Genomic DNA, 25,780 nt, shown 5'->3' with positions numbered 1-25,780 from the left:
ACTTTAGAGCACTCACTTTTCTGGTAGAGGAGCTGGGTGTGGTTCCCAAGACCCATGTCAGGAGGCTCACAGCGCCTGAAACTCGAGCTCTAGAAAACGGATCCGCTCTTCTGGGCTTTGAGGACACCTGCTCACATGTGCACATACCCATAGACACATATCCATACTCATCCTCTAAATAAAGGAGGTCTCATGGCTGGGGAGGTAGCTCAGAGGCTAAGAGCTCTTGTTGCTCTCTCAGAGTACCTGGGTTCAGTTCCTAACATCCACATCCTGTCTCACAACCCTTCACAATACAGTCCCAGGGAATCTGATGCGCTTTTCTGACCTCCAACGGAACCAGGCACCAGACACATAGACAAACATGCAAAAACACTCATGTACCTAAGTAATCTAAAAAAATCTTAGACATTGACAAATTAATTAAGAACAGACAAAATCACTGGGAACTATCTATCTGTAACCAAATTAAGTTGGTTTCTCCTATTTTTATTTTTTGAACAATGATATTATGTAACATAACCACAAATAGGTATACAGCTGTATACATTTATAGCTCGAAAAACTAGACTTGAAAAATATGTAGTGTTTGTTGGCTCTAGCTATATTGGACTGACCTTGGCTGAACTTGGCTCAGTTCAGTATGTCTATTGTCTGCAGCAGCCTAACCTAGGTATGTTCTCATGGGCATGGAAGAGGAGGAAAAGAACAAATGCAAACTTGAGACGTTTTGAACTTTAAGCCAGGACCTCATGTTATTAGTTATGCCTCATTTTATTGCCCCAGAAAAGTCAAACAGCTGAGCTTAGAGTTAGAGCGAGGATTGCTACAAACATACACAGCAAAGAGAAAAATTTTAAAGAATGGGGAACTGTGACCCTCTTTGTAAGCTACCATTTTGGGAAGGAGAACACGCTTTACTTTTAGTGGTTGAGGACTTGGGCTTCATTTAGAAAATATTAGAACACAGAAGGAGAATTTTGAGAACCTCCTCTAACCAAAAAAAAAAAAAAAAAAAAAAAAAAAAAAAAAAAAAAAAAGACTCTGCTCCTGTCTCTTTCTCCACGGAGTGGGTATGATTCTGCCAAAACTGAAGTTTTAGAGCAATGGCATTTGGAATAGATGGTGTGCAACATTCTTCAGTGATGTGCTCGGAGGCCCCTGGACCTGGACAGGCAGGCAGATAGATGTCTGATAGCTTTGATTTGTCTGATGAATTTGATGCTGTTGTTCTATGAAGAAAGCACAGATTTCATAATGTGGTGACCTTGCCTTGATCTCAAAGGAGTGATCTGGCTCCTCATCCATCAGCCGCCTCTCTGAATGGCTGACACCACAAATAAATACTTCCTTTTAAAGTTTTTGTTACCTAAGCCTAGGGCTCAAGAGTTGCCATTTCATGAAAGGATGACAGTGTGAACACTTTCTTAACTCCTGAGCCACATCTCCACACCCCTCAGGGATTTCATTTTAGAAGCTAAAGCTGATGTAGGTAAGCTGAGTCCCTCTGCTCATTTTGAGGTAAGAACCTGCAGGACTTTTATGTTTTTATTTCTACTATTTTTCTTTTAGTTTGGATTATTTTTCGTGTGTGTGTGTGTGTGTGTGTGTGTGTGTGTGTGTGTATGACCACAGCAAGGGTGTAAATGTCAGATGACAACTTTGGAAGTTGCTGGTCTCTTTCCACATTCATCTGGCATTCAGGGATCAAACTCAGGTGGCCAGATTGAGAGCAAGTGCCTTCACCTGCTGTGCCACTTCACTGGCTCTCACAGGGCTATTTAGACCCTTAAAGGTATTTGCAAACCACCTGTGGCTCTTTTTACATGGAGGCTTTGACTCAGAATTTTGCTGAGCAAGCCTTGAGCTTTTGTGTTTGTATCAATGGGCCCAGAGACAAGTGCCTACTCTTCCACTGACTGTACCCTGGGTAGTGAGAGTTTAGAATCAGCCCCTCTCTGACATCCACCTGAAGTCATTCCTTTGAATTTGCAGTAAGTAAAATATTTGGAGGCGGCAAGCTCAATTTAAGGTCAGAAGTGATAAAAATCTGTATTCCTCACAAACAAAGGACTTTCCTAGAAAAACTATACTATTCACCTTTAAATGACAGCAGGGTAAGTGGGAAAGGCACGGGGCAGACATTCCCAGGAATGCAGCTCTCCACTGAGGGAACAGAGGTTGAACAAAGGGATATGAGGTGTGCCAAAGCTATCATGGCCGACGGTCAGCGCTGTTATTTTTCACGTGTCACTTGCGTTTGATTTGTGTAAAGCGGTGTGTCGTTTTGCTGAGTCTCCACATTCCTAGAGAAGATGATCTGAGATTTGTGCCCCATTTGTTTAGAGTATGGAGGGTCAACATTCCCTCGTGGGGTTGTCTCGAGGTCACCCTTAATGAATATAAATGATAATATGTAGAGAATACTGAACAGAGTGTTTGGACTTAAAAATTGTCACTAATGAGCTACCCAGACGAAGAGCCTGGGTCACAGAAGAAAAGGGTATTTTAAATGAGGCAAGGCAGGTAGACGTGAGCCACATAAAATGGGGGTAACTTTTATACTTTTACCCTAAAATCTGAATTCTTTCTCTACTATTCACCGGCTCTTCAGCTCGAAACAAGCTAGCTGACTTCTGTTTGTCTTGTTTGTCACTATCTGTGAAATGGGTATTACACCCACACTACACAGTTATGTTCAACTTTGAGTAAAGATTATGTATACATACATGTACACACACACACACACACACACACACACACACACATTGAAGCTCCATCCCAGAAGCACACTGATTTATACAGCTGTGCTCTCAAACGCTCGTATAAAATAACACAATTCAACATAAGGTACCCATGAACAATAGGAATGGAATTTTTATGATCCTAATTGCAGAGATTGCGTTTATGGCTCTACATAGCCTTTTGTATAGCAGCCTGAATATTAACAGTCCTTTCTTCAGCTCTGAGCACTGGCTTTGGAAGCACAAGGTCTCTACTTAAAGCCCCAGGCAGGAACTAGAGCAAAGAAGGGAGGCGTGAGAGTGGACGGCAGCCGTGGTCTGAGCATGGGAGCCCTGGCTCAGGACAAGTTACTCTTCATTGAAATCATAGCTTTTCCTTATTTGAAAATTAAGGAAGATAAAGATTTTTTATTAGATTTTTCTGAAAATCAAATGAGGCACTTACAGCTTAATAACCCTATCTGGTTCACGGGAAATAGGACACCAGAGTAGTAATTTAGTGGGATTTTTTTTTTTTTTTTTTTTTTTGCAGGGGGTTGTTTTGCTTGCTTGTTTTGAGTCAATGTCCGCCTCTGTAGTCCTGGCTGGCTACAAACTCTTGGTAATCTTCCTGCTTCAGTCTCCCAAGTGCTGAGATTAGAAGTGAGAACCACCGTACCCAGCTCTAGGGGGATTATTTCTCCTACTCAGAATTGTAGAGTGTATACTCATTGTGGAGGCATACACAAAGAGTGACACATTTTCTCTAGGATTCGGACAGTAAGAACATTTGATACTGGTGACTGGGTCTGTCTTTCCTGTTGGTCATTCAGTGGAGGAAGGACGTTCTACAGAGAGTAATATGGATTGTGCTATCAGGAAGACTTTCAAAACTATGTCTTTATGCTTCCGCTACTATGAACTCCATAGTAAACCATCTTGGGAGGGCTAGGGTGATGGTGCAGTCAAAAAAATGATGTGCTGCTTTCCTGTAACTACAAGGACCTGAATTGGATCCCCAGAAATCTTCTGGGAAGTACAAGTTTGCAATCCCAGAGCTGGGAGGCAGAGCCAGGAGGAACCCCGAGTATGGCTAGCCAGCTAGCTTACCCTATTGATAAAGCTTCAGGTAAACGGAAGACCATTTCTCATTAAAGAGAGCAGATGGAACTCCTAAGGAACAGTTCCAGAAGTTGTCTTCTGGTCTCCACATTAGCCCACACATATTCATGCATACCAGAACACACCATCATGGGAACTCACATGCCTGTCCAGGAACACAGCATGACAGGGACAAGCAGCAATCTGTTCCTCCTTGCTGCTGAATCATACACCTGGGGAAGAAGTAGAAAGTTCATTTGAGATGTGCCAAACACAGTTTAAGTTGGCTTACACACCCCAACAATTAAACTTCTTCTTCTTCTTTTTTTTAATCAATGAAATCTAAAACTATCAAGAGCAGTTTGCTCAAACCTCAGTGGAGATTTCATTTTGGGGTAGTGAGTTACAGATCAAAGTTTGTAGCAGTCTTAGGTCCAAAGATCTGTTTCAGAAGGAACCAGAGAAGAGATGGAAGTCTTTCCTTTTTTACTTTTTTTTCACCTGAGAACTAATTTTACAGTAGAATATCAAACTGCCTAATCATGATGATAATACTGAGAGGACGAGCCCTCTGTATCGAATTAACATAAATATGTTACGAATATTAAAAACAAAGCAAAACAAAAAACAGGAAAGAAGTTAAAATCAAATGCCCCCAATTCATTCTTCTCATTGAGACAGGGGCTTATGTAACCCAGGCTGGCCTTCACCTTGGTATGCATACAAAAGAGTATGCACCTTTGAACTTGGGCTCCACTTCCCAAGTATCAAGATTACAGGCACACACTACCCTGTCTGAGCTCTGCAATGTTGGGGGTTGAACCAGAACTTTGTTCAAGCAAGCACTCCACTGAAGAGGTCTCAGCCTCAGCCCACATTAATTTTTTTCCCTACAATTATTTTTGAGTATGTCATATATTGGAGACTATTTCCAGAAGACGTCCCTGCAGGACATTCCTCTGGCAACTTTACAAATGTTTCTATCTAAATTAATCTTTTTCAAATGCTAATGAGGGCTACTAAGACCCCATTAATATGTGCAGCTCATCATTCTTGTACTCAGCTGCCTTCACTAGCTAGTGAGTGTTGGACCCAGGAGAGTGAAATTCAGCCTGATGCAAGGCCTGGCTGCAGCTCCCATCCAGTGCTATCTTTTGAGACAGATGTGATCTTGTCCTTCTGGAGCCTCGAGGGAGCAGCAGGGGATATATTCTATAAGCAAGGCTGTGACAAGGAAAGTGTCACCAGGGGTCGCCTAGCCTGAGTTCTAGGGGTGTGTAAGGCCCTGCAGTTATCGAGCTACAGAATGGATGCATGGGTGGGAGAGGAGCAGGTGAGGCATACGGGAATGAGAGAGGATAGCATCTATGTCTTAGACCAGAGCCATCAGAGTAGGGATGAGGCCGTGTGAATCGTAAGCTGAGTAGGATGAGAGTGGTCCTGGGTCTTTATCTCTGACGACCCAAACTGAGCTCAGCAGTGTGCATCCAGGAGAAACAACTTTGCTTGCAACTTCGTCCTCATTGGCCTTCTCTTCCTGCCCCAGAGTGAGCAAATGAAGTGTGCTCGCAGTTTTCCCATCCAAGGGATATTATGCATTTCAGCTTCCAGTATAGGGCTCGGCAATCTCATTTATAAAATGAAGCAGTTGGCCTTGGAAGTCCTATGAACATAACACTGATATATAACCCGTGAGCTCCCTAATTTTAACAAAAACCTGGCTTTCCTGGAATTGCTGTGTGACCTCGAGCCAGTTACTTAAACTCTCTGTACCTCAGTCTTCTCATTTGTAAAATGGGGATAATGGCAGTGCTTATATCATAGGGATATTATGAAAAAGTAAACTCTTGTGTTTAGAACAGTGTTTGGTTCATAGCTCTATCAAATGGTGCTTGTTATGATCCAGGCAAGTCATAAGGCTTTGGTAAATGCACACTGAATATATAACAAGCTTTCATACCGTAAGAAGCCTGAAGTTGAGCATGCAACTTGACTCCATTGCTAGTACATGGCAAAGAATGACCAGCTTAGAGACATTCCTGCCGATGGCAGCCACAGACCTTCAGGGTGAAGGTGCCCCTAAGAAAACAGCGAGCTGTGAGACCGAGTCTGAAATAATAAAAAGCCACAGAGTAGAGGGAAAAAGCTACATTGGAGTCAAGCCTGAGGAGGAATCTGAGTTCCTTTCCGAATACAATGCCCAGGGAGAAGTCCCACGCTCAGCTAAACAATCTCCACACAAAGGGGAGAAAATATAAACAAACTGCAGGGAAAGTCACCAAGATGAAATGATCAGAAAAGTTCTCACAGGAGCCTCTCCCAGTCAGGAAGAGCTTTGTGTGTTAGGGTGGCCAAATTGTCAACATGAGAACGAGCACTCTAAAGTCTGCCCTCTATATCAATGTCCTCTGTCCCTGCCTGCCCTCTCCACATGGTGATCCATCTCAGTTCCTGCCGCTCACACCCGTATTACAAATTCACCAGGGATGTCATCTACTGATATTTGGCAAGGACACCATGAGTGCCTTGAGGCTTGGCTTCTACTGCTTTATGTTCATAACAGCCTTCATGGAAGATTTTCTTTCTGAACTCTAGATGAGAAAGCTGCAGAGGTGAAATGACTTGGTGAGAGCCAGAGGCTGGATTCAGGCCCAAGGCCATCTGTTTCCAGTGCCAGCACCTCCTTCTAACCTATACCTTGTTGCCTTCACGTTTGCCCTGGACATCAAATACATGGAAGACTTCACTTTCCTGGCTGTCCAGGGGAGACCTGGCAGGGAACTCTTCCATTAACAGCCGCTGCATATAGCCCCAAAATAAGCAGATCACCAAAGTCTTCTCAGCGTGGTTCAGAGGCCTTTCCTCCCTTCCCAAGGTGCTGTCTGAGCTAGCGGGTCTCTCAAGCTAGCCCCCATGCAAAAGGCATAGGCAAAACAAGAATGAAAGATACTAACCAGGCCACGAAGTCCTTAACAGAGCTCTGATTTCAATACTTGGTCCTGGGTTGAAATTCTATAGGAATCTTGTGATTTTGCCATCAAGGGTAGAATATTCTGCTGTTGATTTCTGATTTGGGTGTATTCTGACCAGAAAACTCTATTTTTGGGGCTGTGCTTTGTAACATTCATATAATTGGGGATAGGGTTCCAGGAATATCTGAAGACCTTTAATAGTATTCTTCAAGCCATCTGTACTTTTGCTTGGTAGTGTGTGGGGCTTGATGACTTGTCGGTTTCTCCCTTTTACTGTTAGCGTCTTGTTTTATGGGTTTCGAAGGACTAATGTTATTCTGTGGGCAAGCCGTGTGAGTGAGATTTCCTGATAAGATTTCACTAGATGGCTCCTAATCATCATATAAAGACTATCTTGATCCGTAAATTTTTTGGCATTAAAAATACTTTTCCAATATAAGTACTGCAAAATTAGTTTCTTTTTTTAATATTTATTTTTTTTATTTATTTATTATGTAGACGATATTCTGTCTGTGTATATGTCCGCAGGCCAGAAGAGGGCACCAGACCTCATTACAGATGGTTGTGAGCCAACACTGAAGTTGCCACTTCGGATCTATTACACTATAGGATACAGTATAATAGCAGATTTCAATCATCAAATCCCTACGTTCCCAGTAATTTTCATGATAAAATTGTCATATGTATATTGTGTGTATATATTTGTATTTTATAAAGGAAAGGGGCCTTCCTTTCATTCGATTCTTCAAAAGGCTCATACAGTCTATTATCTACTCCTGTTCTTCATATCGGAAAAGCCAGGTAATGCATGCCATGTGCTGGGTCTCAGCCTCTGGACTTCGGTGTTTTTTAGTTCCAGAGGAAAATGTAGGAACTCATTTTTGTGTGTATGTGTTTATTTATTCATTGTCTTTCTCTTTTCAAAGCTTCCTTCCTACCTGCCACCTTAACTATGACTGTGGACAGGGGAGACAATGTGAACATATCTTTCCGAAAGGTGTTAATTAAAGAAGAAGATGCAGTGATCTATAAAAATGGTGAGTCTGTTTCATCCCCTTCCATTTCTGTGGTACGAGACCCTGGGTAACCCCTAATCCATTAGACATTGTCATAGTGCAATTTCAATGGTAGTTGCCTAAAAAGTTGCTGTGATTCAACCTTGTCAAATTTTGCCTATGACAGAAGCCCTCTTAGACAGTGTGTTTGGTTCTTTAATTGAGCCAATGGAGATAGGGATTCAAATGTCCACGTGCATGCACGCATGCACATATTGCCTGTGGGTGCATGCACTAAAAGCTGACTGATAGAAGAAGTGAAGTCTCAAATCTACCCAGGTGAGATGTGAGGCTGTCTCATTGAGAGGCTGTTTGATTGCAAGGACAAACAGGAGCATTTCAGCACAGCTTGTTTTCCTCCACTTCTCTCCTTTGCCAGGCTCCTTCATCCATTCAGTGCCCCGGCATGAAGTACCTGAGATTTTAGAAGTGAACCTGCCTCACGCTCAACCCCAGGATGCTGGTGTGTACTCGGCCAGGTACATAGGAGGAAACCTGTTCACCTCGGCCTTCACCAGGCTGATAGTCCGGAGTAAGTGATGGAGATGCCGCCGCTCTGTACTGGTGTAGCTGTTAGGATTTGTGGTTGCGAGTTCTGGAAACTGACAGTTGCTACAGAAGCAAAAGGGAGGCATAGGCAGCATACCATGGACTCTGCGGAATTTGGCGCAGAGGCTAACAACCAAGTTACAGAAAAAATAGACTCTAGCGAAGATGTGGGGTTCAGAGATAGTGGAGTTGGACTAAGCTTTTCATCTAGGAGTTTGCTGTTACCACAGCTTGGGTCTAAATTGCTTTACCTCTGGGTCTTATATTCCCAATAGAAAGAATTAGCATGGTCTAAATAGATGTCTACCAGCCTGAACCAGGGGGCCACAGGCAAGAGTAGAGGCATAAAACAGAAGTCAGGACAGTATTGCAGGACCATTCCCACTAGAATGGGGCGTTGCACTGAGGAGGATGGTCTCACTGGGTCCTATAATGTGACTGTTGAGCCACCTGGGCTTCTAGGCAATCATTTCCTCCAAGTCCCTTGGATGTTAGATCATTTAACTCTCTAATGTGATCTTTAGTTTTCGATTTGAAGACTGCGAGAGTCAGAACTAGGGGACTTTCCTGTTCACCGTGATATAATCATCATCAAGGTAGAGGGTGCCAGAAACAGTAATTTTTTATGGAGAAATTGATTTATAGAAAGCAAGAGACTTGAATTTCCCCTCAGTCCTGCCAAGTGATCTGTGCTTTTAATCACTCAGGTCTTTGGGTCTAAGTCACTGTTATTTCTCTGATGATGGAATTCTCTCATTCATGGAGATGATTTATTTTGCTTTGCCTTGTGTTCGTTCATCATTCATTCATTCAATAAAGTGCAATGATAACTGTATTGAAAGGCATTGTGTTGGTGTTAAAGACAGAGTATAACACAATAAACCCCTATCCCTTGGGTAATTCCCAGTCAGAGCAGGTATGTAAATAATTAGATAAGTCAGCATTACAGTATAATAGAAGAAATATGGAAAGTGTGGCTCACCTCATTTATACCCTATGCCATGACACCTCAAGAGATATAAAGTAAAGTATTTTGTAGTTGGGATAATTTGAATTTGACTCAAGAGAAACCTGCTCATGTTCCCCCAACTGGTTTCTTGTGCAGTGCTCATGTAAAGACAATCTTTGAAGCATGATACAGGATGTTAGTAAACCTGCAGGATCCAGCTTTTGATGTCTAGCTTTTCTGCTACTTCTTCTTGACCTTTCCCCCAGTTCCCTTTATTCCACTACACAGGAGAGCTCAGATGGCAAAGGAGCAATTTGCATTCGTTTTTAAAGATAGTTCTTTTCGGATAAAATGCTATCTACTCGAGGCCTCAGAATCTGGGACAAATGGGTGTGTTGCCTTGGACCAGACATTAAACTGGTGAATGTCTGCTTGAGAATGGGAAAACCAGAAGGGCTTCCTACTCGTAACTCTCACCTGAATGTATGATTTCTGGCACAAGTGAGTGAGTACCACCAACACCGAGAAAATCCTCAGAAGATGTCACCTGCAACTCTGTTCTGATTCTGCCTTGAGAGACTGTCAGATCCCACAGAGAAGGGTGTAGCTGTAAGCTGAAAAGCACAGGTCGTGCCCGTGCTCCTGACTGGATAGTTGTAAATCATGGTTTCTCTAGTTTCTCTCTGTTTTGGTGAATTGCTAGACCATCTCTCAGAACTCAGGGAAATAATTCAGGTTTATTATAGAGAATACTACAGAGGATTCGGATTAATGGCCATTGGGCAGAGATACATGGGTCAAGGTGCAGGGACGGGAGAGGTAGCCCCTCCAGGCACTCTGCAGGAACCATCTAATTCAGAAGCTCTCTCAATTTTGTACAAATCATTACCCAAACTTCAGCCCTTAGTCCCTCCTAGAGATTACAGGTGGGACTAATGTCCCAACTCTCTAGTCAAGCCTTGATGTTTCTGGTGTCATAATGTTAGTTGAGGGCAGCGTCACCACCATAATTAGCATACAAGAATAATCTCATTAGCATACAAAGATGTCCATCACTTTGAAGGTTTTTGAAACAGGGTACCAGGAACTAAATATAGGAACAAAATTTTTATTTCTTAATATACTACATTGTCATCTGTAAAAACGTTTTAAATGTTTGGTTTTTTTTTTTTTTTTGTAAGATGGTCCCCTGAGAGTCTCCTAGTTCAGACTCCCAGGTGCTAGACTCACAGACCTGAGCCACCATGTCTCGTTTACAGCTTTTTGTAAAATGTCAAAACATGAGTAGGGATTAGAATTTGGAGCTTAGCTGGTCTTTTCTCATAAAGCAAAAGATCCCACTTTAATCTCCATACTGTTTTCTGGTTGGCGTATATGTCATGGCTCTGTGCTAGCATCTTTAATGAAGCTACTTGAGAAGTACTGCTAGTGTCTAGAAACATTCAAAGGAAGCTATGATCACCCTATTTAACAGTAACCCACAAAGTGACTAGTTTGGTGTTTAGGAGGGAAGCTGGAGGCATTGTTTCCTTTCCCATAACCACAAAGCATCTCGTCTGTGTGAACTCAAGCATATAAACATTTAACATTTTGTCTTAGGAATCCCACTGGTGGTATTTATAGATGTCAGCATAAATTTTCTCCTTGACAAAAGATTTCTTAAAACATAGTTTTTTCCCTTTGTGTGCCACGAATACATGATTTCTTAAATAGAGAATCACAAAGCTTGAAATAAAAACAGTCACGTAAGCGGATATTATTTGGTTACTAACAAACTCTTAGTTTCTCCAACCCAAGAGATCACCCTGTTATCCCCTAGAGTTAGTCTTTTCTCCGTCCTGGGATTGGGAATGAAACTGGGCTTCAGCTACAGGTAGACACACTCGGCTGGGGAACGCAGTCTCCTGCGGGAAGAGCCTGTTCCACTTACATCGTCTGCCATTCTGGTTACCATGTGTAAGCGCCTCTCACTATTCATGTCGGTTCCTTTCTCCTATTGTAGGCCAGGGAACCTAGCTGTTAGCGTTCAGCCATCTGTAATTTTATCTATTATGTGGAAAGCTCTAAGAAGTGGTGGGTGTTGATAGTCTTCCTGATTGCTTTAGAGAAAATACTGATAGCCAGGAGTTCTTGCCAAAGAGGTTTGGAGCTTACATCAGCCGCAGGCATGTATCCAAGCTGTGAGATTAGTGCCTGGGGACAGTGATACTAGTTCCCTACATGAACTACTGAGCTATTGATGAAAACTGAAACTAAGTTTTCAACCACAGAGGGCTGTACTAGCGCTCCCAATGTTTCTGTATGTTTGAAGTTATTCTTGAGTCTAATCCACAATCTAAAATTACCAAGTATTGGAAGAAATCATGGAAAATGAATCTAGGAGCAGTTTTACCCCCTTGAGTCGCGTTTGCCTGTCTTCGTGTTTTCCTTCACTTGTTCCTTATATAGCTTCCCCCTGAAAGACTGTGTGGACCTGGCTATTTCTTTTTCTTGGCCTTAGCCTTCCTTCATCTACTCCATGTAGACTCAGTGTGCAGGCTTGCTGGGTTTAACTTCCTGGCACGAGAGTTTTTCATTCCCATGTTGTGAGTCTAAAGTTTGGATTCCCGCCAGGTTCCTTGGTGGTTGAGATGCCATTGATCCGTATTAGAAATGCTTCAGTCTTGGACCATCCCATGGACATGCCGAAGTTCCTTTCCTCACAGCGCCTCTGCCTGGAACACATCCTCTAGTCTCCTCTTTCTTGCCGTTTTTGTGGTCCTGCACACCCAGTACACATCCCACTCCCACAGAAAGTCTTCCTTGATGCCCCTTTCTATCAGCAAGGCAGGATTTGGTACTCCTTGTCTCTGCTTCTGTTGTTATTTACTGTTTAACTCTTTTTCCCATGTTACAGTATGAGCTTTCTGCGTGTAGAGACTGTATTTCCTCTCCGTTCCCCATTGCCCACGGAAATGACTGTCATGTGTCAGCTGTTCAGTAACAGTGTGCTGAGTGAACACGTTAACATCCCACCCCCATGTCTTTCTTAACCACAGGATGCGAAGCTCAGAAGTGGGGGCCCAACTGCAACCGCCCCTGTACTAAATGCATGAACAATGGTGTCTGCCATGAGGATACTGGGGAGTGCATCTGCCCTCCTGGGTTTATGGGGAGGACATGTGAGAAAGGTAAGGGAATGTACGTGGTGACTAAACCATGGCTTGAAAGACCCGTCATTACCGAATGGAGTTTAAAGTCCGGACAGAGATGAGAAGGGGCTAAGTGGCTTTCCTTAGGTCTATGGTGCCATCTTTGTGGATTAGATACTTTTTCTAAAAGTTACTTACTGCAGGCCACTGGAAGCTCATAACAGAACACACCAAGCTGTGGTGCTACAGTCAAAGCGAAGGTTCCTGACCTGGGAAACGGTGCTGGCCCTGAGCCCCTCTCTGTGACACAGTTTCCTTTTTTGTGAAGTGGACCGTGATGGCAGGCTCATCCCGGCCCCCACCAGCACACAGACTGGAATCTCCCGCTCCAGGACAGACTTTGAAAGTAGAGTCCAGCGATTCAAGGGGTTGCAGTTTGACTCTGAGTCAGTCTTTGTGTCTTCTTCTCCCACAGCTTGTGAGCCACACACATTTGGCAGGACCTGCAAAGAGAGGTGTAGTGGACCGGAAGGATGCAAGTCTTACGTGTTCTGTCTCCCAGACCCGTATGGGTGTTCCTGTGCCACAGGCTGGAGGGGGCTGCAGTGCAATGAAGGTAGGTCCCACTTACCCTGGGAACAGGAAAAGCTGCAGCTGGTGCAGGGAGGGCATGCAGCTAGCAGACATCACCAAATAGGAGCATTGCTTGGTTATTTACTTACTCCTGGGTGCAGGAACTGCAATCCCTGGCATTTTCAAGAAAAAGACTTTATTTGGACAGTGAGACTCTGGACCTGGGAGTAGGTGTTTCTTGTGCCCATCACCTAGGAATCTTGTTAAAACACAGATTCTAACTTGCATGGTTCTGGACTGGGGTGCAAGGGTTGGCATTAGTATCAGTATCTAGGCAATTATGTTGCTCTTGGGTTTTAGACCATGCTTTGCATAGAAAGATTAAGGAAAGTTTTATTTTATTTGATTTACACTGTAAAATCAGGCTTTAGGACAGATCCAGATGAGATTTTGTTTTGTTTTGATTTTTGAGATAGGGTTTCTTTGTAGCTTTGGAGCTTGTCCTGGAACTAGCATTTTTAAACCATACTGGCCTTGAACTCACAGAAATCCAACTGCCTCTGTCTCCTGAGTGCTGGCATTAAAAGTGTGTGCCACCACCACCAGGCCAGATAAGATTTAAGGTTCAGAGGCAGATGGTGGCCCGGCCCGAGAGGAGTGTCGGCGCCACCACTGCCGCCACTGCCCGTCACTGTGGAGATGGTGTAAAATATGGATTTGTGATATGAATTCATTTGAAAAGCCTCTTTTGGGGTATGACCATGATTTCTGATGAAACCAAATTGAAATAATTTTCATATTTGTGAGTGTGTATTAAATTTTTCCGTTTGACTTAAAGTACCATCAGAAAATTTGCATGTTGCAAGATGATTCTAGTCCCCTCTTTAATTTGGGTACTTTTGGATATGTTCCTGCTGCTGTACTTCAGTGAGTGCAACAGGAGTGGTGGGAAAAAGTAGGGAGGACTTCCTGCTGAGGATGTTCTAGAGCCAGTGCAGAAGGAGGAGGACTTCCTGCTGGGGATGTTCTAAAGCCAGGGCAGAAGCCTCATGAAGGTCCTGGAGAAATGGGGAAACCAGTCATCATTCCTAAAGAGGATCAAGAAAAGATGAAAGAGATGTGTGAAGCCAATCTGTTCAATTTAATGGCAAGTGAGATGGTTGCACTCAACAGATCTTTACCAGATGTGCAGTAAGAGGGGTGTAAAACAAAGGGATATCCAGATAACCTCCCTATAACAAGCATGGCGATTGTTTTCCACAATGAGGCATGAAGCAAACCCACTTCTTCCAGCAGTCCATAGTATCATTAATTGCTCACCAAGACACATGATGGAAGAGATGGTTCTTGTAGATGATGCCAGGGAAAGAGACTTTTTGAAAGGATCTCTAGAGAGTTATGTGAAAAAAAACTCAAGGTGCCAGTTCATGTAATCCAACTGGAACAATATTCTGGATTGATCAGCGATAGATTAAAAGGTGCTGCTGTGTCCAACGGCCAAGTGATTACCTTAGATGCACACTGAGAGTGTACAGCAGGGTGGCTGGAGCCTCTCTTAGCCAGGATCAAACATGACAGAACAGGGGTGTGTCCAATCATTGATGTGATGATGCTTTCGAGCACATGGCAGGCTCTGTCATGACCTATGGTAGATTCAGCTGGGAGCTCAATTTTCGTTGATATCCCATTCCCCAAAGAGAAATGGACAGAAGGAAAGATGACCAGAATCTTCCTGTCAGAGTACCAACAATGGCTGGAGGCCCCTTTTCAATAGACAGAGATTACTTTCAGGAAATTGGAACAAATGATGCTGGAATGAATATTTGGAGAGGAGAAAACCTAAAAATTTCATTTAGGATTTGGCAATATGGAGGAACTTTGGAAATTGTGACTTGTTCCCACGTTGGTCATGTGTTTTGCAAAGCAACACCTTACAGGTTTCCAGGGGGGACAGGGCAGATTATTAATAAAAATAGCAGACAGCTTGCAGAAGTATGGATGGATGAATTCAAGAATTTCTTCTACATAATTTCTCCAGGAGTTACAAAGGTAGATTCTAGAGATATTTTATCAAGACTTGGTCTGGGGCATAAACCACAAGGCAGACCTTTCTCTTGTTACCTAGAAAATATTTACCCTGATTCTCAAATTCCACATCACTCTTTCTCATTGGGAGAGATACAAAATGTGGAAACAAACCAATGTCTGCATAACATGGCTAGAAAAGAGAATGAAAAGGTTGAACTTTCAATTGTCACGGCATGGAAGGTAACCAGGTTTTCTCTTCTACTGCCAACAAAGAAATTAGAACAGATGACCTTTGCTTGGACGTTTCCAAACTTAACGGCCCAGTTACCATGCTCAAATGCCACCTCCTAAAGGCAACCAGCTCTGGGAGTCTGACCCAGTGAAATTAACCCTGCAGCATGAGAACAGTAGCCAGTGCCCGGATAAAGCCCTGGAAGAGGACTGTCAGGTGCCCGGCATTAGAGACTGCGCTGGAAGCTGGCCCCAGCAGTGGCTTCTTTGAAACATCACCCTTCCAGAAATATTCTGAGACCAAATTTACAGCAATAACAACAAAAAGAATAAAAGTAAGGATTAACAGGGCTACCTCAGCATACGTTTCTGCCACATTCTTCAGTGGCAAAAAGGCGAAGTGTTTCCCTCTTCTGTGGGATGTAAGGTTAATCTGCCTTAAAGACTCAGATGCCTCTCGCCTTTCACTTGCTGTGAACCAGCTTTCCTGTCCCAGCATGCGAGACTGCAAAGTAATGAGACTGCTCACACTGATGTTTACAAGGACGGAAGAGTCTTGCACAGTGGCGAGTGGCCTTCCGATCCCAAACAGGCGCGGAATGAGCTCTCTGGATAGATACACCTTCCACAGCTGTTGTGCACGTCAGCCATGTCTGCTGAATGTGCCTTGTGAAGACGAGATCTCCTGATTAGAACCAGTAGCTGGAATATTAAATATTGATAGAAAAGTGGAAAGGAACTGGAGCCAGGTTCAGAATCATGACAACATTTTTACAACAATAAAAATTATATCAAGAAGCGTTTAAGGGAAATTAAAACAGAGTTATGAGAAGTACAATTTGTTATAGTATCGGATTTCTACATAGATTTTATACCTCAGTGGGGAAAAATGGATTCCAGTGACATGCATTTTGTTTTCATCTGTGATAGTCATATGGATGCCTTTATTTTCCTTGGGGTGCAGAAAATGAGATGGGGTGGAGCTCTGCACATAGTTTTGATTCCTTTTTACAGTATTTTTATGTGGTTTGTGGGCTGTTGGAATTGTAAGATTTAATTGCCTTCTTTTAAAGAAATGGAGATTTAATATGCCTGGTCTCGACTGAAAAGTTAGAGATATCTCAGTTGCTCTTGGGTCAGTTGGCTTACAGACTCTCTCTCTTACCCCATCTCCCCGTCTTCACCCAGTTTCTTACCGCAATTTCAACTTTTCAACTTGATTCAACCGATTGTCTTACTACCCAAGACTCCTGCTGCTGCCTCCAGATTTATTTCCCTGCAGTGACTCCTCAGCTCCCTGTGAGTCACTTCACACAAGGCTTACTATAGTGGTTGTTTGTTTGGGTGTGTGGAGATCGTGGACCTGATGGGCTATTTTGAAAACCTTTTCCACTCCACACAAAGATGGGCTTCTCTGTCAGGTGCCCATTTAGATTAGGCTTGAGTTGTCATGTTGATTTGCTGCTTTTCCAAAAAAAATAAAATTGCTGAAAATAAAAAAAAAAAAAAGATTTAAGGTTCAAAAGTAAAGTTAACTCCTGTTAACTTCGTTGCCCTTACTCAAGAACTAATGATTGCTACTGCCAAATTCATTCACAAATCCATTATCTCAGACTCCTCTTTGTGTGTATGAGCACCCTTGAGATCTAGGTTCACCAAATTTGAGGTACACAATGCTATATACCTGCCTGGACTTGCAACACCACATCTCTAAGAAGGTACTCAAACTGCACAACTAAAACTTTGTACCCTTGTCTAACATCTCCCCACTTCCACCATTGATCCCTGGAAACCACTGTCCCATGCTTCTGTTTCTTTAGATTCCATCTCCAAGAAAGAACATACAATATCTGTCCTTTTCTGCCTGGCTCATTCAGCTTGGATGATGTGCTTCAGATGCACCCATGCTGTCAAAATTAGTCATAGAATTTCCTTCCCTTGTGAGGTTTTCTCTCTCATACACGTATACACATGCACACATGCACACACACAATCATTTTATTTGTAGAATTTCTGTATTGTATGGTAATTGTGTAATTATTTGCTTGTTTTAAGGGAGCTTCCATGTATTTTTTTGATAGTTACATGCCTGTCCAGAGTGTGTGAGTGTTCTTTTCTTTATATCACCCACATTTGCTAACTTTTGTCATATCGATAACAGCCATTTTAACAGATACAAGATCATGTTGCACTGAGATTCTAATTTGTGTTTTCTTGAAATTGTCTGACTGTGGGCTGCCAGTGATCACACCAGGGCCATGTGCATGATGAGTTGAATCACTTACCTTTCCCTGATGACCAGTGTTGTCAAACGTGTTTCCATGTACATACTGGTCATCTATGCATCTTCTAAGAAGTTCTTTTGTTCCCGTGAAAATATACCATTGGAACTTTGATATAGATTGTGCTGACTGAGCTGAAAATGCAAGCTGCCTCTTGGCTCCTTGAACACATTGTCATGTTAAAACTACCCACCAGGAAAAACCCAAGGGACAATATTGCTTTTAAATCAGTTGACAAGTAAAAGTAATGCTATCGTTGATCAAAATAAGACCAGCTCTCCAGCAGAAGCCAATCATGGTCTACCATTGTTGTCTGAGGAAATACGGTCCTCACAGGAAATGTCTAGTTCCTGCTCCCCTTGAAGGAGCTTGCGAAGTTCAGAAGTGCAAACAAGGGCAGAAATACTCTGTTGTGAGGAGAAAATAAGGGACAAGGCAAGACAGCCAATAGCATCACAAATTCTCTTATTGTAGTTTTTAGTAGTTTAACAGATATTTTTCTTAATATTTGCCCCTCCTTGTGTTTCCTGAAGTATCAGATGTCAACAGATTGGGGGAACCTAAAGCACTATTTCTGTTTTTTAAAGCTGTTTATTTTGTATATGTGTATGTGTGTGAATGTGAGCATGCCTACACGTAGACATCAGAGAGAAACTTCCGAGAGTCAACTCTCTCTTTTTACCACGTGGGCCCGGGGGTCAGATTATAGCTGTCAGTCTTAGCAGCAAGTGCCTTTGCCCACTGAGACATCTAACCCAATGATTCTCAACCTGTGGGTTGTGATCCCTTTGGGGGTCACATCTCAGATAACCTACATATTAGATGTTTACATTACATTTCCTAATAGTAGTAAAATTACAGTTATGAAGTAGCAACGAAATAATTTTATGGCTGGGAGAAACCATAACATAAGGAACTATGTTAAAGGGTCACAGCATGAGGAAGGTTGAGAGCCACTGAATCCAGTCCTACAGCACAGTTTCTGCAATGTTTTTTCTACAGTGCTCTTTCCACTCGAAGGAGTTTCACCTTAGCTATTGTTCCAAGGGCACTGATCATTGCTTCCGTCCCTTTCTTCCTTTTCTTCAGGTTGAATGTCTGTGGATATAGCTTCAAATTTGATGTTTTCTTTTTCCATCTCCACTGTTTCTGAGTTCGCGTAGCTTTCTTGTAGTTTAGATACAGGAATTGTCTTAGTTGCTTTTCTATAGCTGTTTAAAAAAATACCCTAAAAAAGCAACTTAAAAAATAAAGGGTTTGTTCTGGCTTATAATTCAAGAGCACCTTCCGTGTGGTGGGGACATCAAGGTAGCAGGAGCTTGCCGCAGCAGGTCACATGACACGCACAGTCAGAAGGCAGAGAGTCATGATGCCGTTGCTCAGCACGCTTGATCCTTTTTATGTCCTGGGATCCCAGCTCCTTGGACAGGGCCTCCCACAACTGGCTGGTCCTCCACCCACAGTTCACCTTATCAGCCCATTCCCTCACAGGCACACCCCGAGCGGCTCATCCTCCAGGTGTTCTAGGTCAAATTGATAGTTGAGATTAATAATCAATTAATAATCACTGTTTTCTCACTGTAGTTTTTGAGGGGTATTTTCACATTTCTCTGCTGAAATTTCTCATTGTCGTGGGTGTTCTTTCTGTGACCTCATTGAGCATAATTATTTATACTTGATTTAAAAATCGTGTCTTCTCTTTCTAATAGTAGATGCTTGCAGTTAGTTGCTATTGAGATTTTCTTTTCTTTTTTTAAAAAAATTGGAACATAGTTCTCTATTGTTTCTTATGTTGAGCAATTTGAAATTTTACCACGAGCACCCAATATTACACTGTGGGGATTCTGAAGTACGCTACATCCCTTAGAAGGAATGCTCATTTTGCTTTGTTCTATTTTAGTAGGCAACTACCGAGGTAGGACCACACTACAGGCTGTGACTCCTGGTGATCAGGTCAAACTCTTCTGTTAGTTCACTTTGTCTGGGCTTCTCTCGCTAGGCTGAGCCTGTGTGGTTCAAGGGTCAGCCAAAGAGCTGAGTTTTCTTTCTAACTCACTATTTCTGATTTCCCTTTTCTCTCCAGCTACTGATTTCTGCAACTCTCTTCCCCAGTTTGTCAGGTCAGTGAGATGACAGATATTTTTGTGTTTTATTCTCTCACACAGTGTCAGTATGTCTCACATAGGGTTATACCCAACACTTAGGCAAAAAGCTGAAAAATGAGAAACACACCATTCCTGTCTTCCAAATTTCAATTCCCCTTTGGAAATTCTATCATTTCCTCTGCCCTTCATACCTTCTCCACTGATCTAGAGTAATGGTTTTCTGAATATTGTATTTAGAAGAGTGTCCTGGTAAGAAGTTACTGAGTTCTCTAGGAGCAAAACTGCTTAGCCTTTAAATCTCAGTAAATCTCACAAATGACACACTGCTGTTTATAAGTCAGAGAAGTTGATAGTATGGAAGGAAACCAAAACTAGCCATTGAGAGCCTTAGTTTTCTTCCTTCCTCTATGCTAACGCTGGTTTATGACATCTCTGTTTCCAGCATGCCCACTCGGTTACTATGGACCAGACTGTAAGCTCAGGTGCCGTTGTACCAATGCAGAGAGGTGTGATCGGTTCCAAGGATGTCTTTGCTCTCAAGGATGGCAAGGGCTGCAGTGTGAGAAAGAAGGTAAAGCAAGGTAACCTGTGGTCAGGGCGGTGCTCGGCGTATCTGAGGAGAGCCCTTCTGGTGCAGTTCCTGCCCTGGCATCCTAACATCTTCTAGCTTTTTCCTATATGCTGCGCGCATGTGTACGTACACACACACACACACACACACACTCACACGCACGCACACACTCACACGCACGCACGCACTCACGCATGCACGCACATACACCAAAATAAGACAACAACAAGAAACACCATTCTAATTCTTTCTAAGAATCTTTATTAATTTCTTTCCTATTGCTGTGATAAGACACCATGGCCAAGACAACTTATAAAAGGAGTTTAATTTAGCCTATGGTTAAATTAAAAGAGACTCCAGGGGGCTAGAGTCTCTTTCTGATGGCTGAGTAAAGGCATAGCCATAGGTAGTTGGAATTGCAGGAAAGAGATCACATCTTGATCCACAAGCAGTAGGCAGACACACACACACACACACACACACACACACACACACACACACACACAGAAAGATTAAGAAAGACAGAGAGAGAGAGAGAGAGACAGACAGACAGACAGACAGACAGAGAAACAGAGAGAGACAGAAGCAGAAAGCAGAGTACACACTGGAGATGACCCAGAGGCTTTTAAAACTTCAAAACCATCCTCGGCAACACATCTCCTCCAACAAGACCATATTGATTAATTTATCTCAATTCCACCAAGTGGGGGCTAAATACTAAAACACCGGGGCCCATGGGTGCCATTTTCATTCAAACCACCACAGAATCCTCATATGACCTTCGACCTTCGTTTCTCTCTACTCTGAATTAAGCCAAATGCTTGCTGAGATCTTCAGCTGCTTCTTATGATCCCTTCTGGAGAACCAGACTTGTCCTGGGTCTGAATAACAGGGGAACAATTACTTTGGAAGGACTCGGACAAAAACTACTTGGAGAAGAGTGAGAATTGAGGAAATACTTCACTCACTTACCAGGGTTTTTTTTTTCTTTTTTTGAGGTGTGCCCACGCTGAGTGTATGAACATTTCAATTCCTTTTCCTACACACTGTATGTAAATTCCACCTAAGCTCAGCTATAGCTGTTCATTTATAATGTACAGATTGCGGCTGCTTCTGTGCTCTTTGGCAAGTTTTGAATCACCATAGAGAACATAGCTCATACAACTGAAAATGTTATTTCTCTTTATAGAAAAAGTTCACTAATTCCTGCCCAAATGTACTTTTTTTAATATTTAAAGAAACCTACTATTAGGGATTGTCAGAAATTAGAAATGAGGGCCTGGAGAAATGGCTCAACAGGTAAGAGCACTGGCTGCTCTTCCTGAGGACCCAAGTTCAGTTCCCAGCACCCACATGGTGGCTCACAACCATCCATAACTCAAGTTCTAGGGAACCCACTGTCTTCTTTTGGCCTCCACAGGCATACATATGTTCAGGCAAAACATCTGTATGCATCAGAAATAAAAAGCATGTAACACATTTTACTAGTGTAAATGTGATTTAGGAAGAAATACATTTTTCAACTCTATCTTTGCTCACAATAGGGCAGCTAGCTGGCTGGGCTTTTTGTCCTTGTGACATAATACCTGAGAAAGTCAGCAAGACTGCCCACAGGTGAGGTCACATGATGCCACAGGAAGACAGAGGGATTCAAGGACCAGACTTATTCTCTTTGTGCTAGTCTACTTTTGAGTGACTAACTGTGCTCCCATAAGAATTACATTAATTTTTTTTGAGATCATGGCCCCAGTACCCTGGTTGTCTTGCACAGAGGTCTCACCTCTGAAGGCTTCCACCACCTCAAAACACAGCCATATTGAAGGTCCAGTTACCGGCACACAAAACTTAAACCAAAATCCAACGATGCTAGCCATCTCTGTATTTAATTAAGATAATTAGAGGGTTTTTTCCTATGAAAGATCCTGTACTTTAATTAAAAGATAACTAATTCTTCACAGTATAGGTAGTAGGCACATGGGGTCTTCTGTTAATGCCAGGGAATTGTTCTTCTCATTCAACATCGGCAGTGCCATTTTTATTTGACTAGCTAGAGATTGCTTTGCGGAGTTTGTCTCCTGTCACTTTTGTGATGCAATTGTGTATAATTTAAACCATTCCTTTCTTCTTATTTCATATCATGTACAGACTTCCCAGCCAATGAAAGAGCCCTCATACTTCCACACTGAGGCTCATGTTGTTGACCGGCAACGTTATGAGGCTGTCTCCAGAGGTTCATCCACTCATTCATTCATTTACTATCTGTCTATTTCTTTACTTATTTTGTAATGGTACACTTTGAAAAGCAAGATGGGGACTGAAAGCTAGCTCTGGGGGAGTGTGTGGCTATGATGACCATTTTAATATTGAGGCTTTTCCCTTCCTTCCAAGTCCACTGAGGGAACACAGCCCCGTGGAAGAAGAATGTGCACCATGGCTTCAGGAAGCCCTGAGCTTGAGGCTGAGTTTTGAGGTTCAGTCCCTTCTTCTCTAAAGTGGAGATGACAGAAGTGCCCTCAAGTGTACTACTCAATGATAAAAACAAAATAGCTGTAAAGTTCTTGAGCACAGTGGCTTCTTCCTTTCTTTCGTCCTTCCGTCCTTCCTTCCTTCCTTCCTTCCTTCCTTCCTTCCTTCCTTCCTTCCTTCCTTCCTTCCTTCCTTCCTTTCTTTTCCTCTTGCTGTAGTAATCTACTCTGACAAAGCAATTTAAGAGAAAAAGATTTTTTTCGGCTCAGAGTTCAAGGTAGGTCCCCATGATGACGGCATGGTCGAGGCAGCAGGAGCTGAAGAGGATGATTGCATTGAACCCGAGTCAAGATGCGGAGAGCAGCGAATAGTAGCACTGGGTTTCTTTTCCCTGGTTCAGGATCCCTAACAGGGATAGTACCACTCACAGTGAGTGCGCCTCTCCACCTCAGCCTTTTCATCTCTTGCAGTGTCTCTTGCAGACAAGTGCATAGACCCATCTCCTGTTGATTGTAAGACTTGTCAAGATTAGCTCAGCTACTGTGAGTGGTTACAGTAGCGATCGCTGTTACGTTGAAGATTAGATTACATGTATCTAATATCTGTATTTTTTTTTAATTTAGGCAGGCCAAGGATGACTCCACAGATAGAGGATTTGCCAGATCACATAGAAGTAAACAGTGGAAAATTTAACCCCATCTGCAAAGCCTCCGGTTGGCCACTGCCTACCAGTGAAGAAATGACGCTGGTGAAGCCAGATGGGACAGTGCTCCAGGTAAGCGTCATTCCTCAGTATGCCCGCTTAGCATCCTAAGATGGCTTCAACTCAGTCATCTGTCTCCGAAAGCTAGGTTTTACTCGGGCTTAACCCGCCCCTGACTGGTGTGTTGACAGCTGTGATAAAGTGGCATGTGCCTGGGGTGTAGAGTCCACTCGCTGCATCACTGAGACTTCCTCTGTGTGGGCAGCGCTGCGGTGCCATGTTGAGAATTTGCCATCCCATTGGGGCTGTTAGTGCAAACTGTCAAGGATAGCCCCGTCCTATAAATGTCCAGCTGTGTGTGGTGAACTATGGACCATGCCAGGCCATGCAAGGCCCTGCCCTCACATTATCTCCATGTGTCTAAATTCTATATCAAAAAGAACAGTGTGGCCTAGGGGCCACACAGAGATATTTAAACCTATGTAGTTCCTGGATTGTTTTTTTTTTTTTATAGTATCTACTAGTCCATGTTCTTTAAATGGGAAATTGAGACCATTAATATTCAGAGTTAATATTTAAAGGTGTGTATTGATTGATGCCATCTCATTGATTTTGTAATGTTTGGTATTTTTCTTCTCTCTTGATTAACTATTATTCTAGTATGACTTTGAGTCTTGCCTATCACTTTGTGGGTAGGTTTTTCTTTTCAGTATTCCTTCAGTATTCAGAGTTAATTCAAGTATTTTCTGTAATATTGTCTAAGTGGTAATAAATTTCTTTAATCTATTTCTTATTGTTGAAAGTTTAAATTTTCTTTGATGACAGATAGCTTTGTTGAGTATAGTTTTCTGGGTTGGTAGTTGGACTTGAAATATTTCAAGTTCTCTGAACTTTTAAAGTTTCAGTAGAATATCTGCTGTTATTATTATAATAGGTCTGTTTTTATATGAGACATGGTGTTTCTCTCTTGCTACTTTCAATGATCTCTCTTTGTCCTAAGTATTTAGTGTTCTTAATTATAACAGAACAAGGAGGTTCTTTTATGATCTGTTTGTGTGGTGCCGAAATGACTTCTGTATCTGAACTGGCATCTCTTTCCCTAGCTCTGGGAATTATTCTGTTATAATTCTTTTGAAAATATTTTCTATGCCTTTAGAATGAGATTCTTTCTCTATGCCTATAAACCACTGATTTGGCCTTATCAGAGTGTATTGGAATTCCTGGTTTTACCTTTTTAATAATTTATCTTTGTCTTTGTTTGATTTCAGTTATTACAGTTCTTCATCCTTCAGTTTTAGATATTTTGTCCACTCCTTGTCCCAGGCCATTTCTAAGACTTTCTGCAGTTTTTTTGATTTGACCCTGATTTCATTTCCAGCATTTCAGACTGTTTTCCTATCTCTTTGTTTGAATTCCTCTTTCACACCAGTCATCAAAATTCATTCAATCAAAAACTGTTTCAACATCTGCTGGTTTGTGTCTTTGAACACACTTATAATCAATTATTTTGAGTTCTTTATCTGCAATTTTGTAGCTCACTCCCACTTGATGGCCATTATTGGAAGATTAGTGATGTTGTATTTTGGAGAAGGTACATTGTCTTAATTTTCACGTTTCTTATGTTACTGTGTTATGATTTACAAATTTGTCTTGTTTTATTTTCTGGCTTTTTTTTAAGTAGCTGTGTTCTTCAGTTTAAATATTTGTAACAGTCAAGTGGTACTTGGATGTCATAGAATTGAGGTGTAGAAAATAGCTCTTCAGAGTGTCTGGTTTAAACTCTAGATTATTTCTGAGCAGGTTACTAACTGTGAGAACAACCGCAGCACCTGGATATTCCCACTATGCAAATGTTATACTAGCCAATGCACAATAGCTGCCCCTTTTTACTTCAATAACTGTTGGGGATACGTAACCAAGATTAACACGGATGTATTTGAATTTCATTTAATAATATTAGGAGTGGGATGGTGAGAAAAGATAAGGAGAAGTCAACTAGATCGACTTTGAAAAGAAAAAAATCAAGTTGATAAAGAAGCTAGGAGGGGAAAGTTAGATATTGTCAGGACACATAGACTTCAGAGATTGTTAAAGCTATGGAAAGCTGTGTTTAAGAAGGAAAAAATAGAGGATAAGGATGAGAGAAAGAGAAAAAAATCATAGCAATAAGGAGGGCATGGCTCATGAGGTCTTGCTGAAGGGAATAAGGAAGAATGTCAAAGAGGATGCTATGTGGAGAAACAATAACAGGTGTTGGAGGAAGCCACTTGTTTTGTTCCCAGCCGCTTAGCCCTGAAATAATCACACAGAAACTGTATTAATTAAATCACCGCTTGGCCCA

At 42.2% G+C, this 25,780-nt stretch overlaps 1 protein-coding gene and 1 pseudogene across 2 annotated transcripts in view; both read left to right on the top strand.

Moving 5' to 3' along the window:
• The window catches only part of Tek (TEK receptor tyrosine kinase), a 97,349-nt gene that overhangs the window by 31,635 nt on the left and 39,934 nt on the right, over window positions 1-25,780 (top strand). For both annotated transcript variants that reach the window (XM_038334959.2, XM_038334958.2), the window contains exons 3-8: window positions 7,723-7,833; window positions 8,231-8,383; window positions 12,388-12,519; window positions 12,956-13,096; window positions 20,142-20,270; window positions 23,360-23,511. In XM_038334959.2, the coding sequence (XP_038190887.1) occupies window positions 7,723-7,833; window positions 8,231-8,383; window positions 12,388-12,519; window positions 12,956-13,096; window positions 20,142-20,270; window positions 23,360-23,511 (818 nt within the window). The remainder of the gene's footprint in view (window positions 1-7,722; window positions 7,834-8,230; window positions 8,384-12,387; window positions 12,520-12,955; window positions 13,097-20,141; window positions 20,271-23,359; window positions 23,512-25,780) is intronic.
• On the top strand, window positions 13,778-15,610 carry LOC119816313 (annotated as a pseudogene).

Source organism: Arvicola amphibius, chromosome 6, assembly GCF_903992535.2.
Source record: "Arvicola amphibius chromosome 6, mArvAmp1.2, whole genome shotgun sequence".
NCBI lineage: Eukaryota > Metazoa > Chordata > Mammalia > Rodentia > Cricetidae > Arvicola > Arvicola amphibius.
This window is presented reverse-complemented; position numbering and strand designations above follow the sequence as displayed.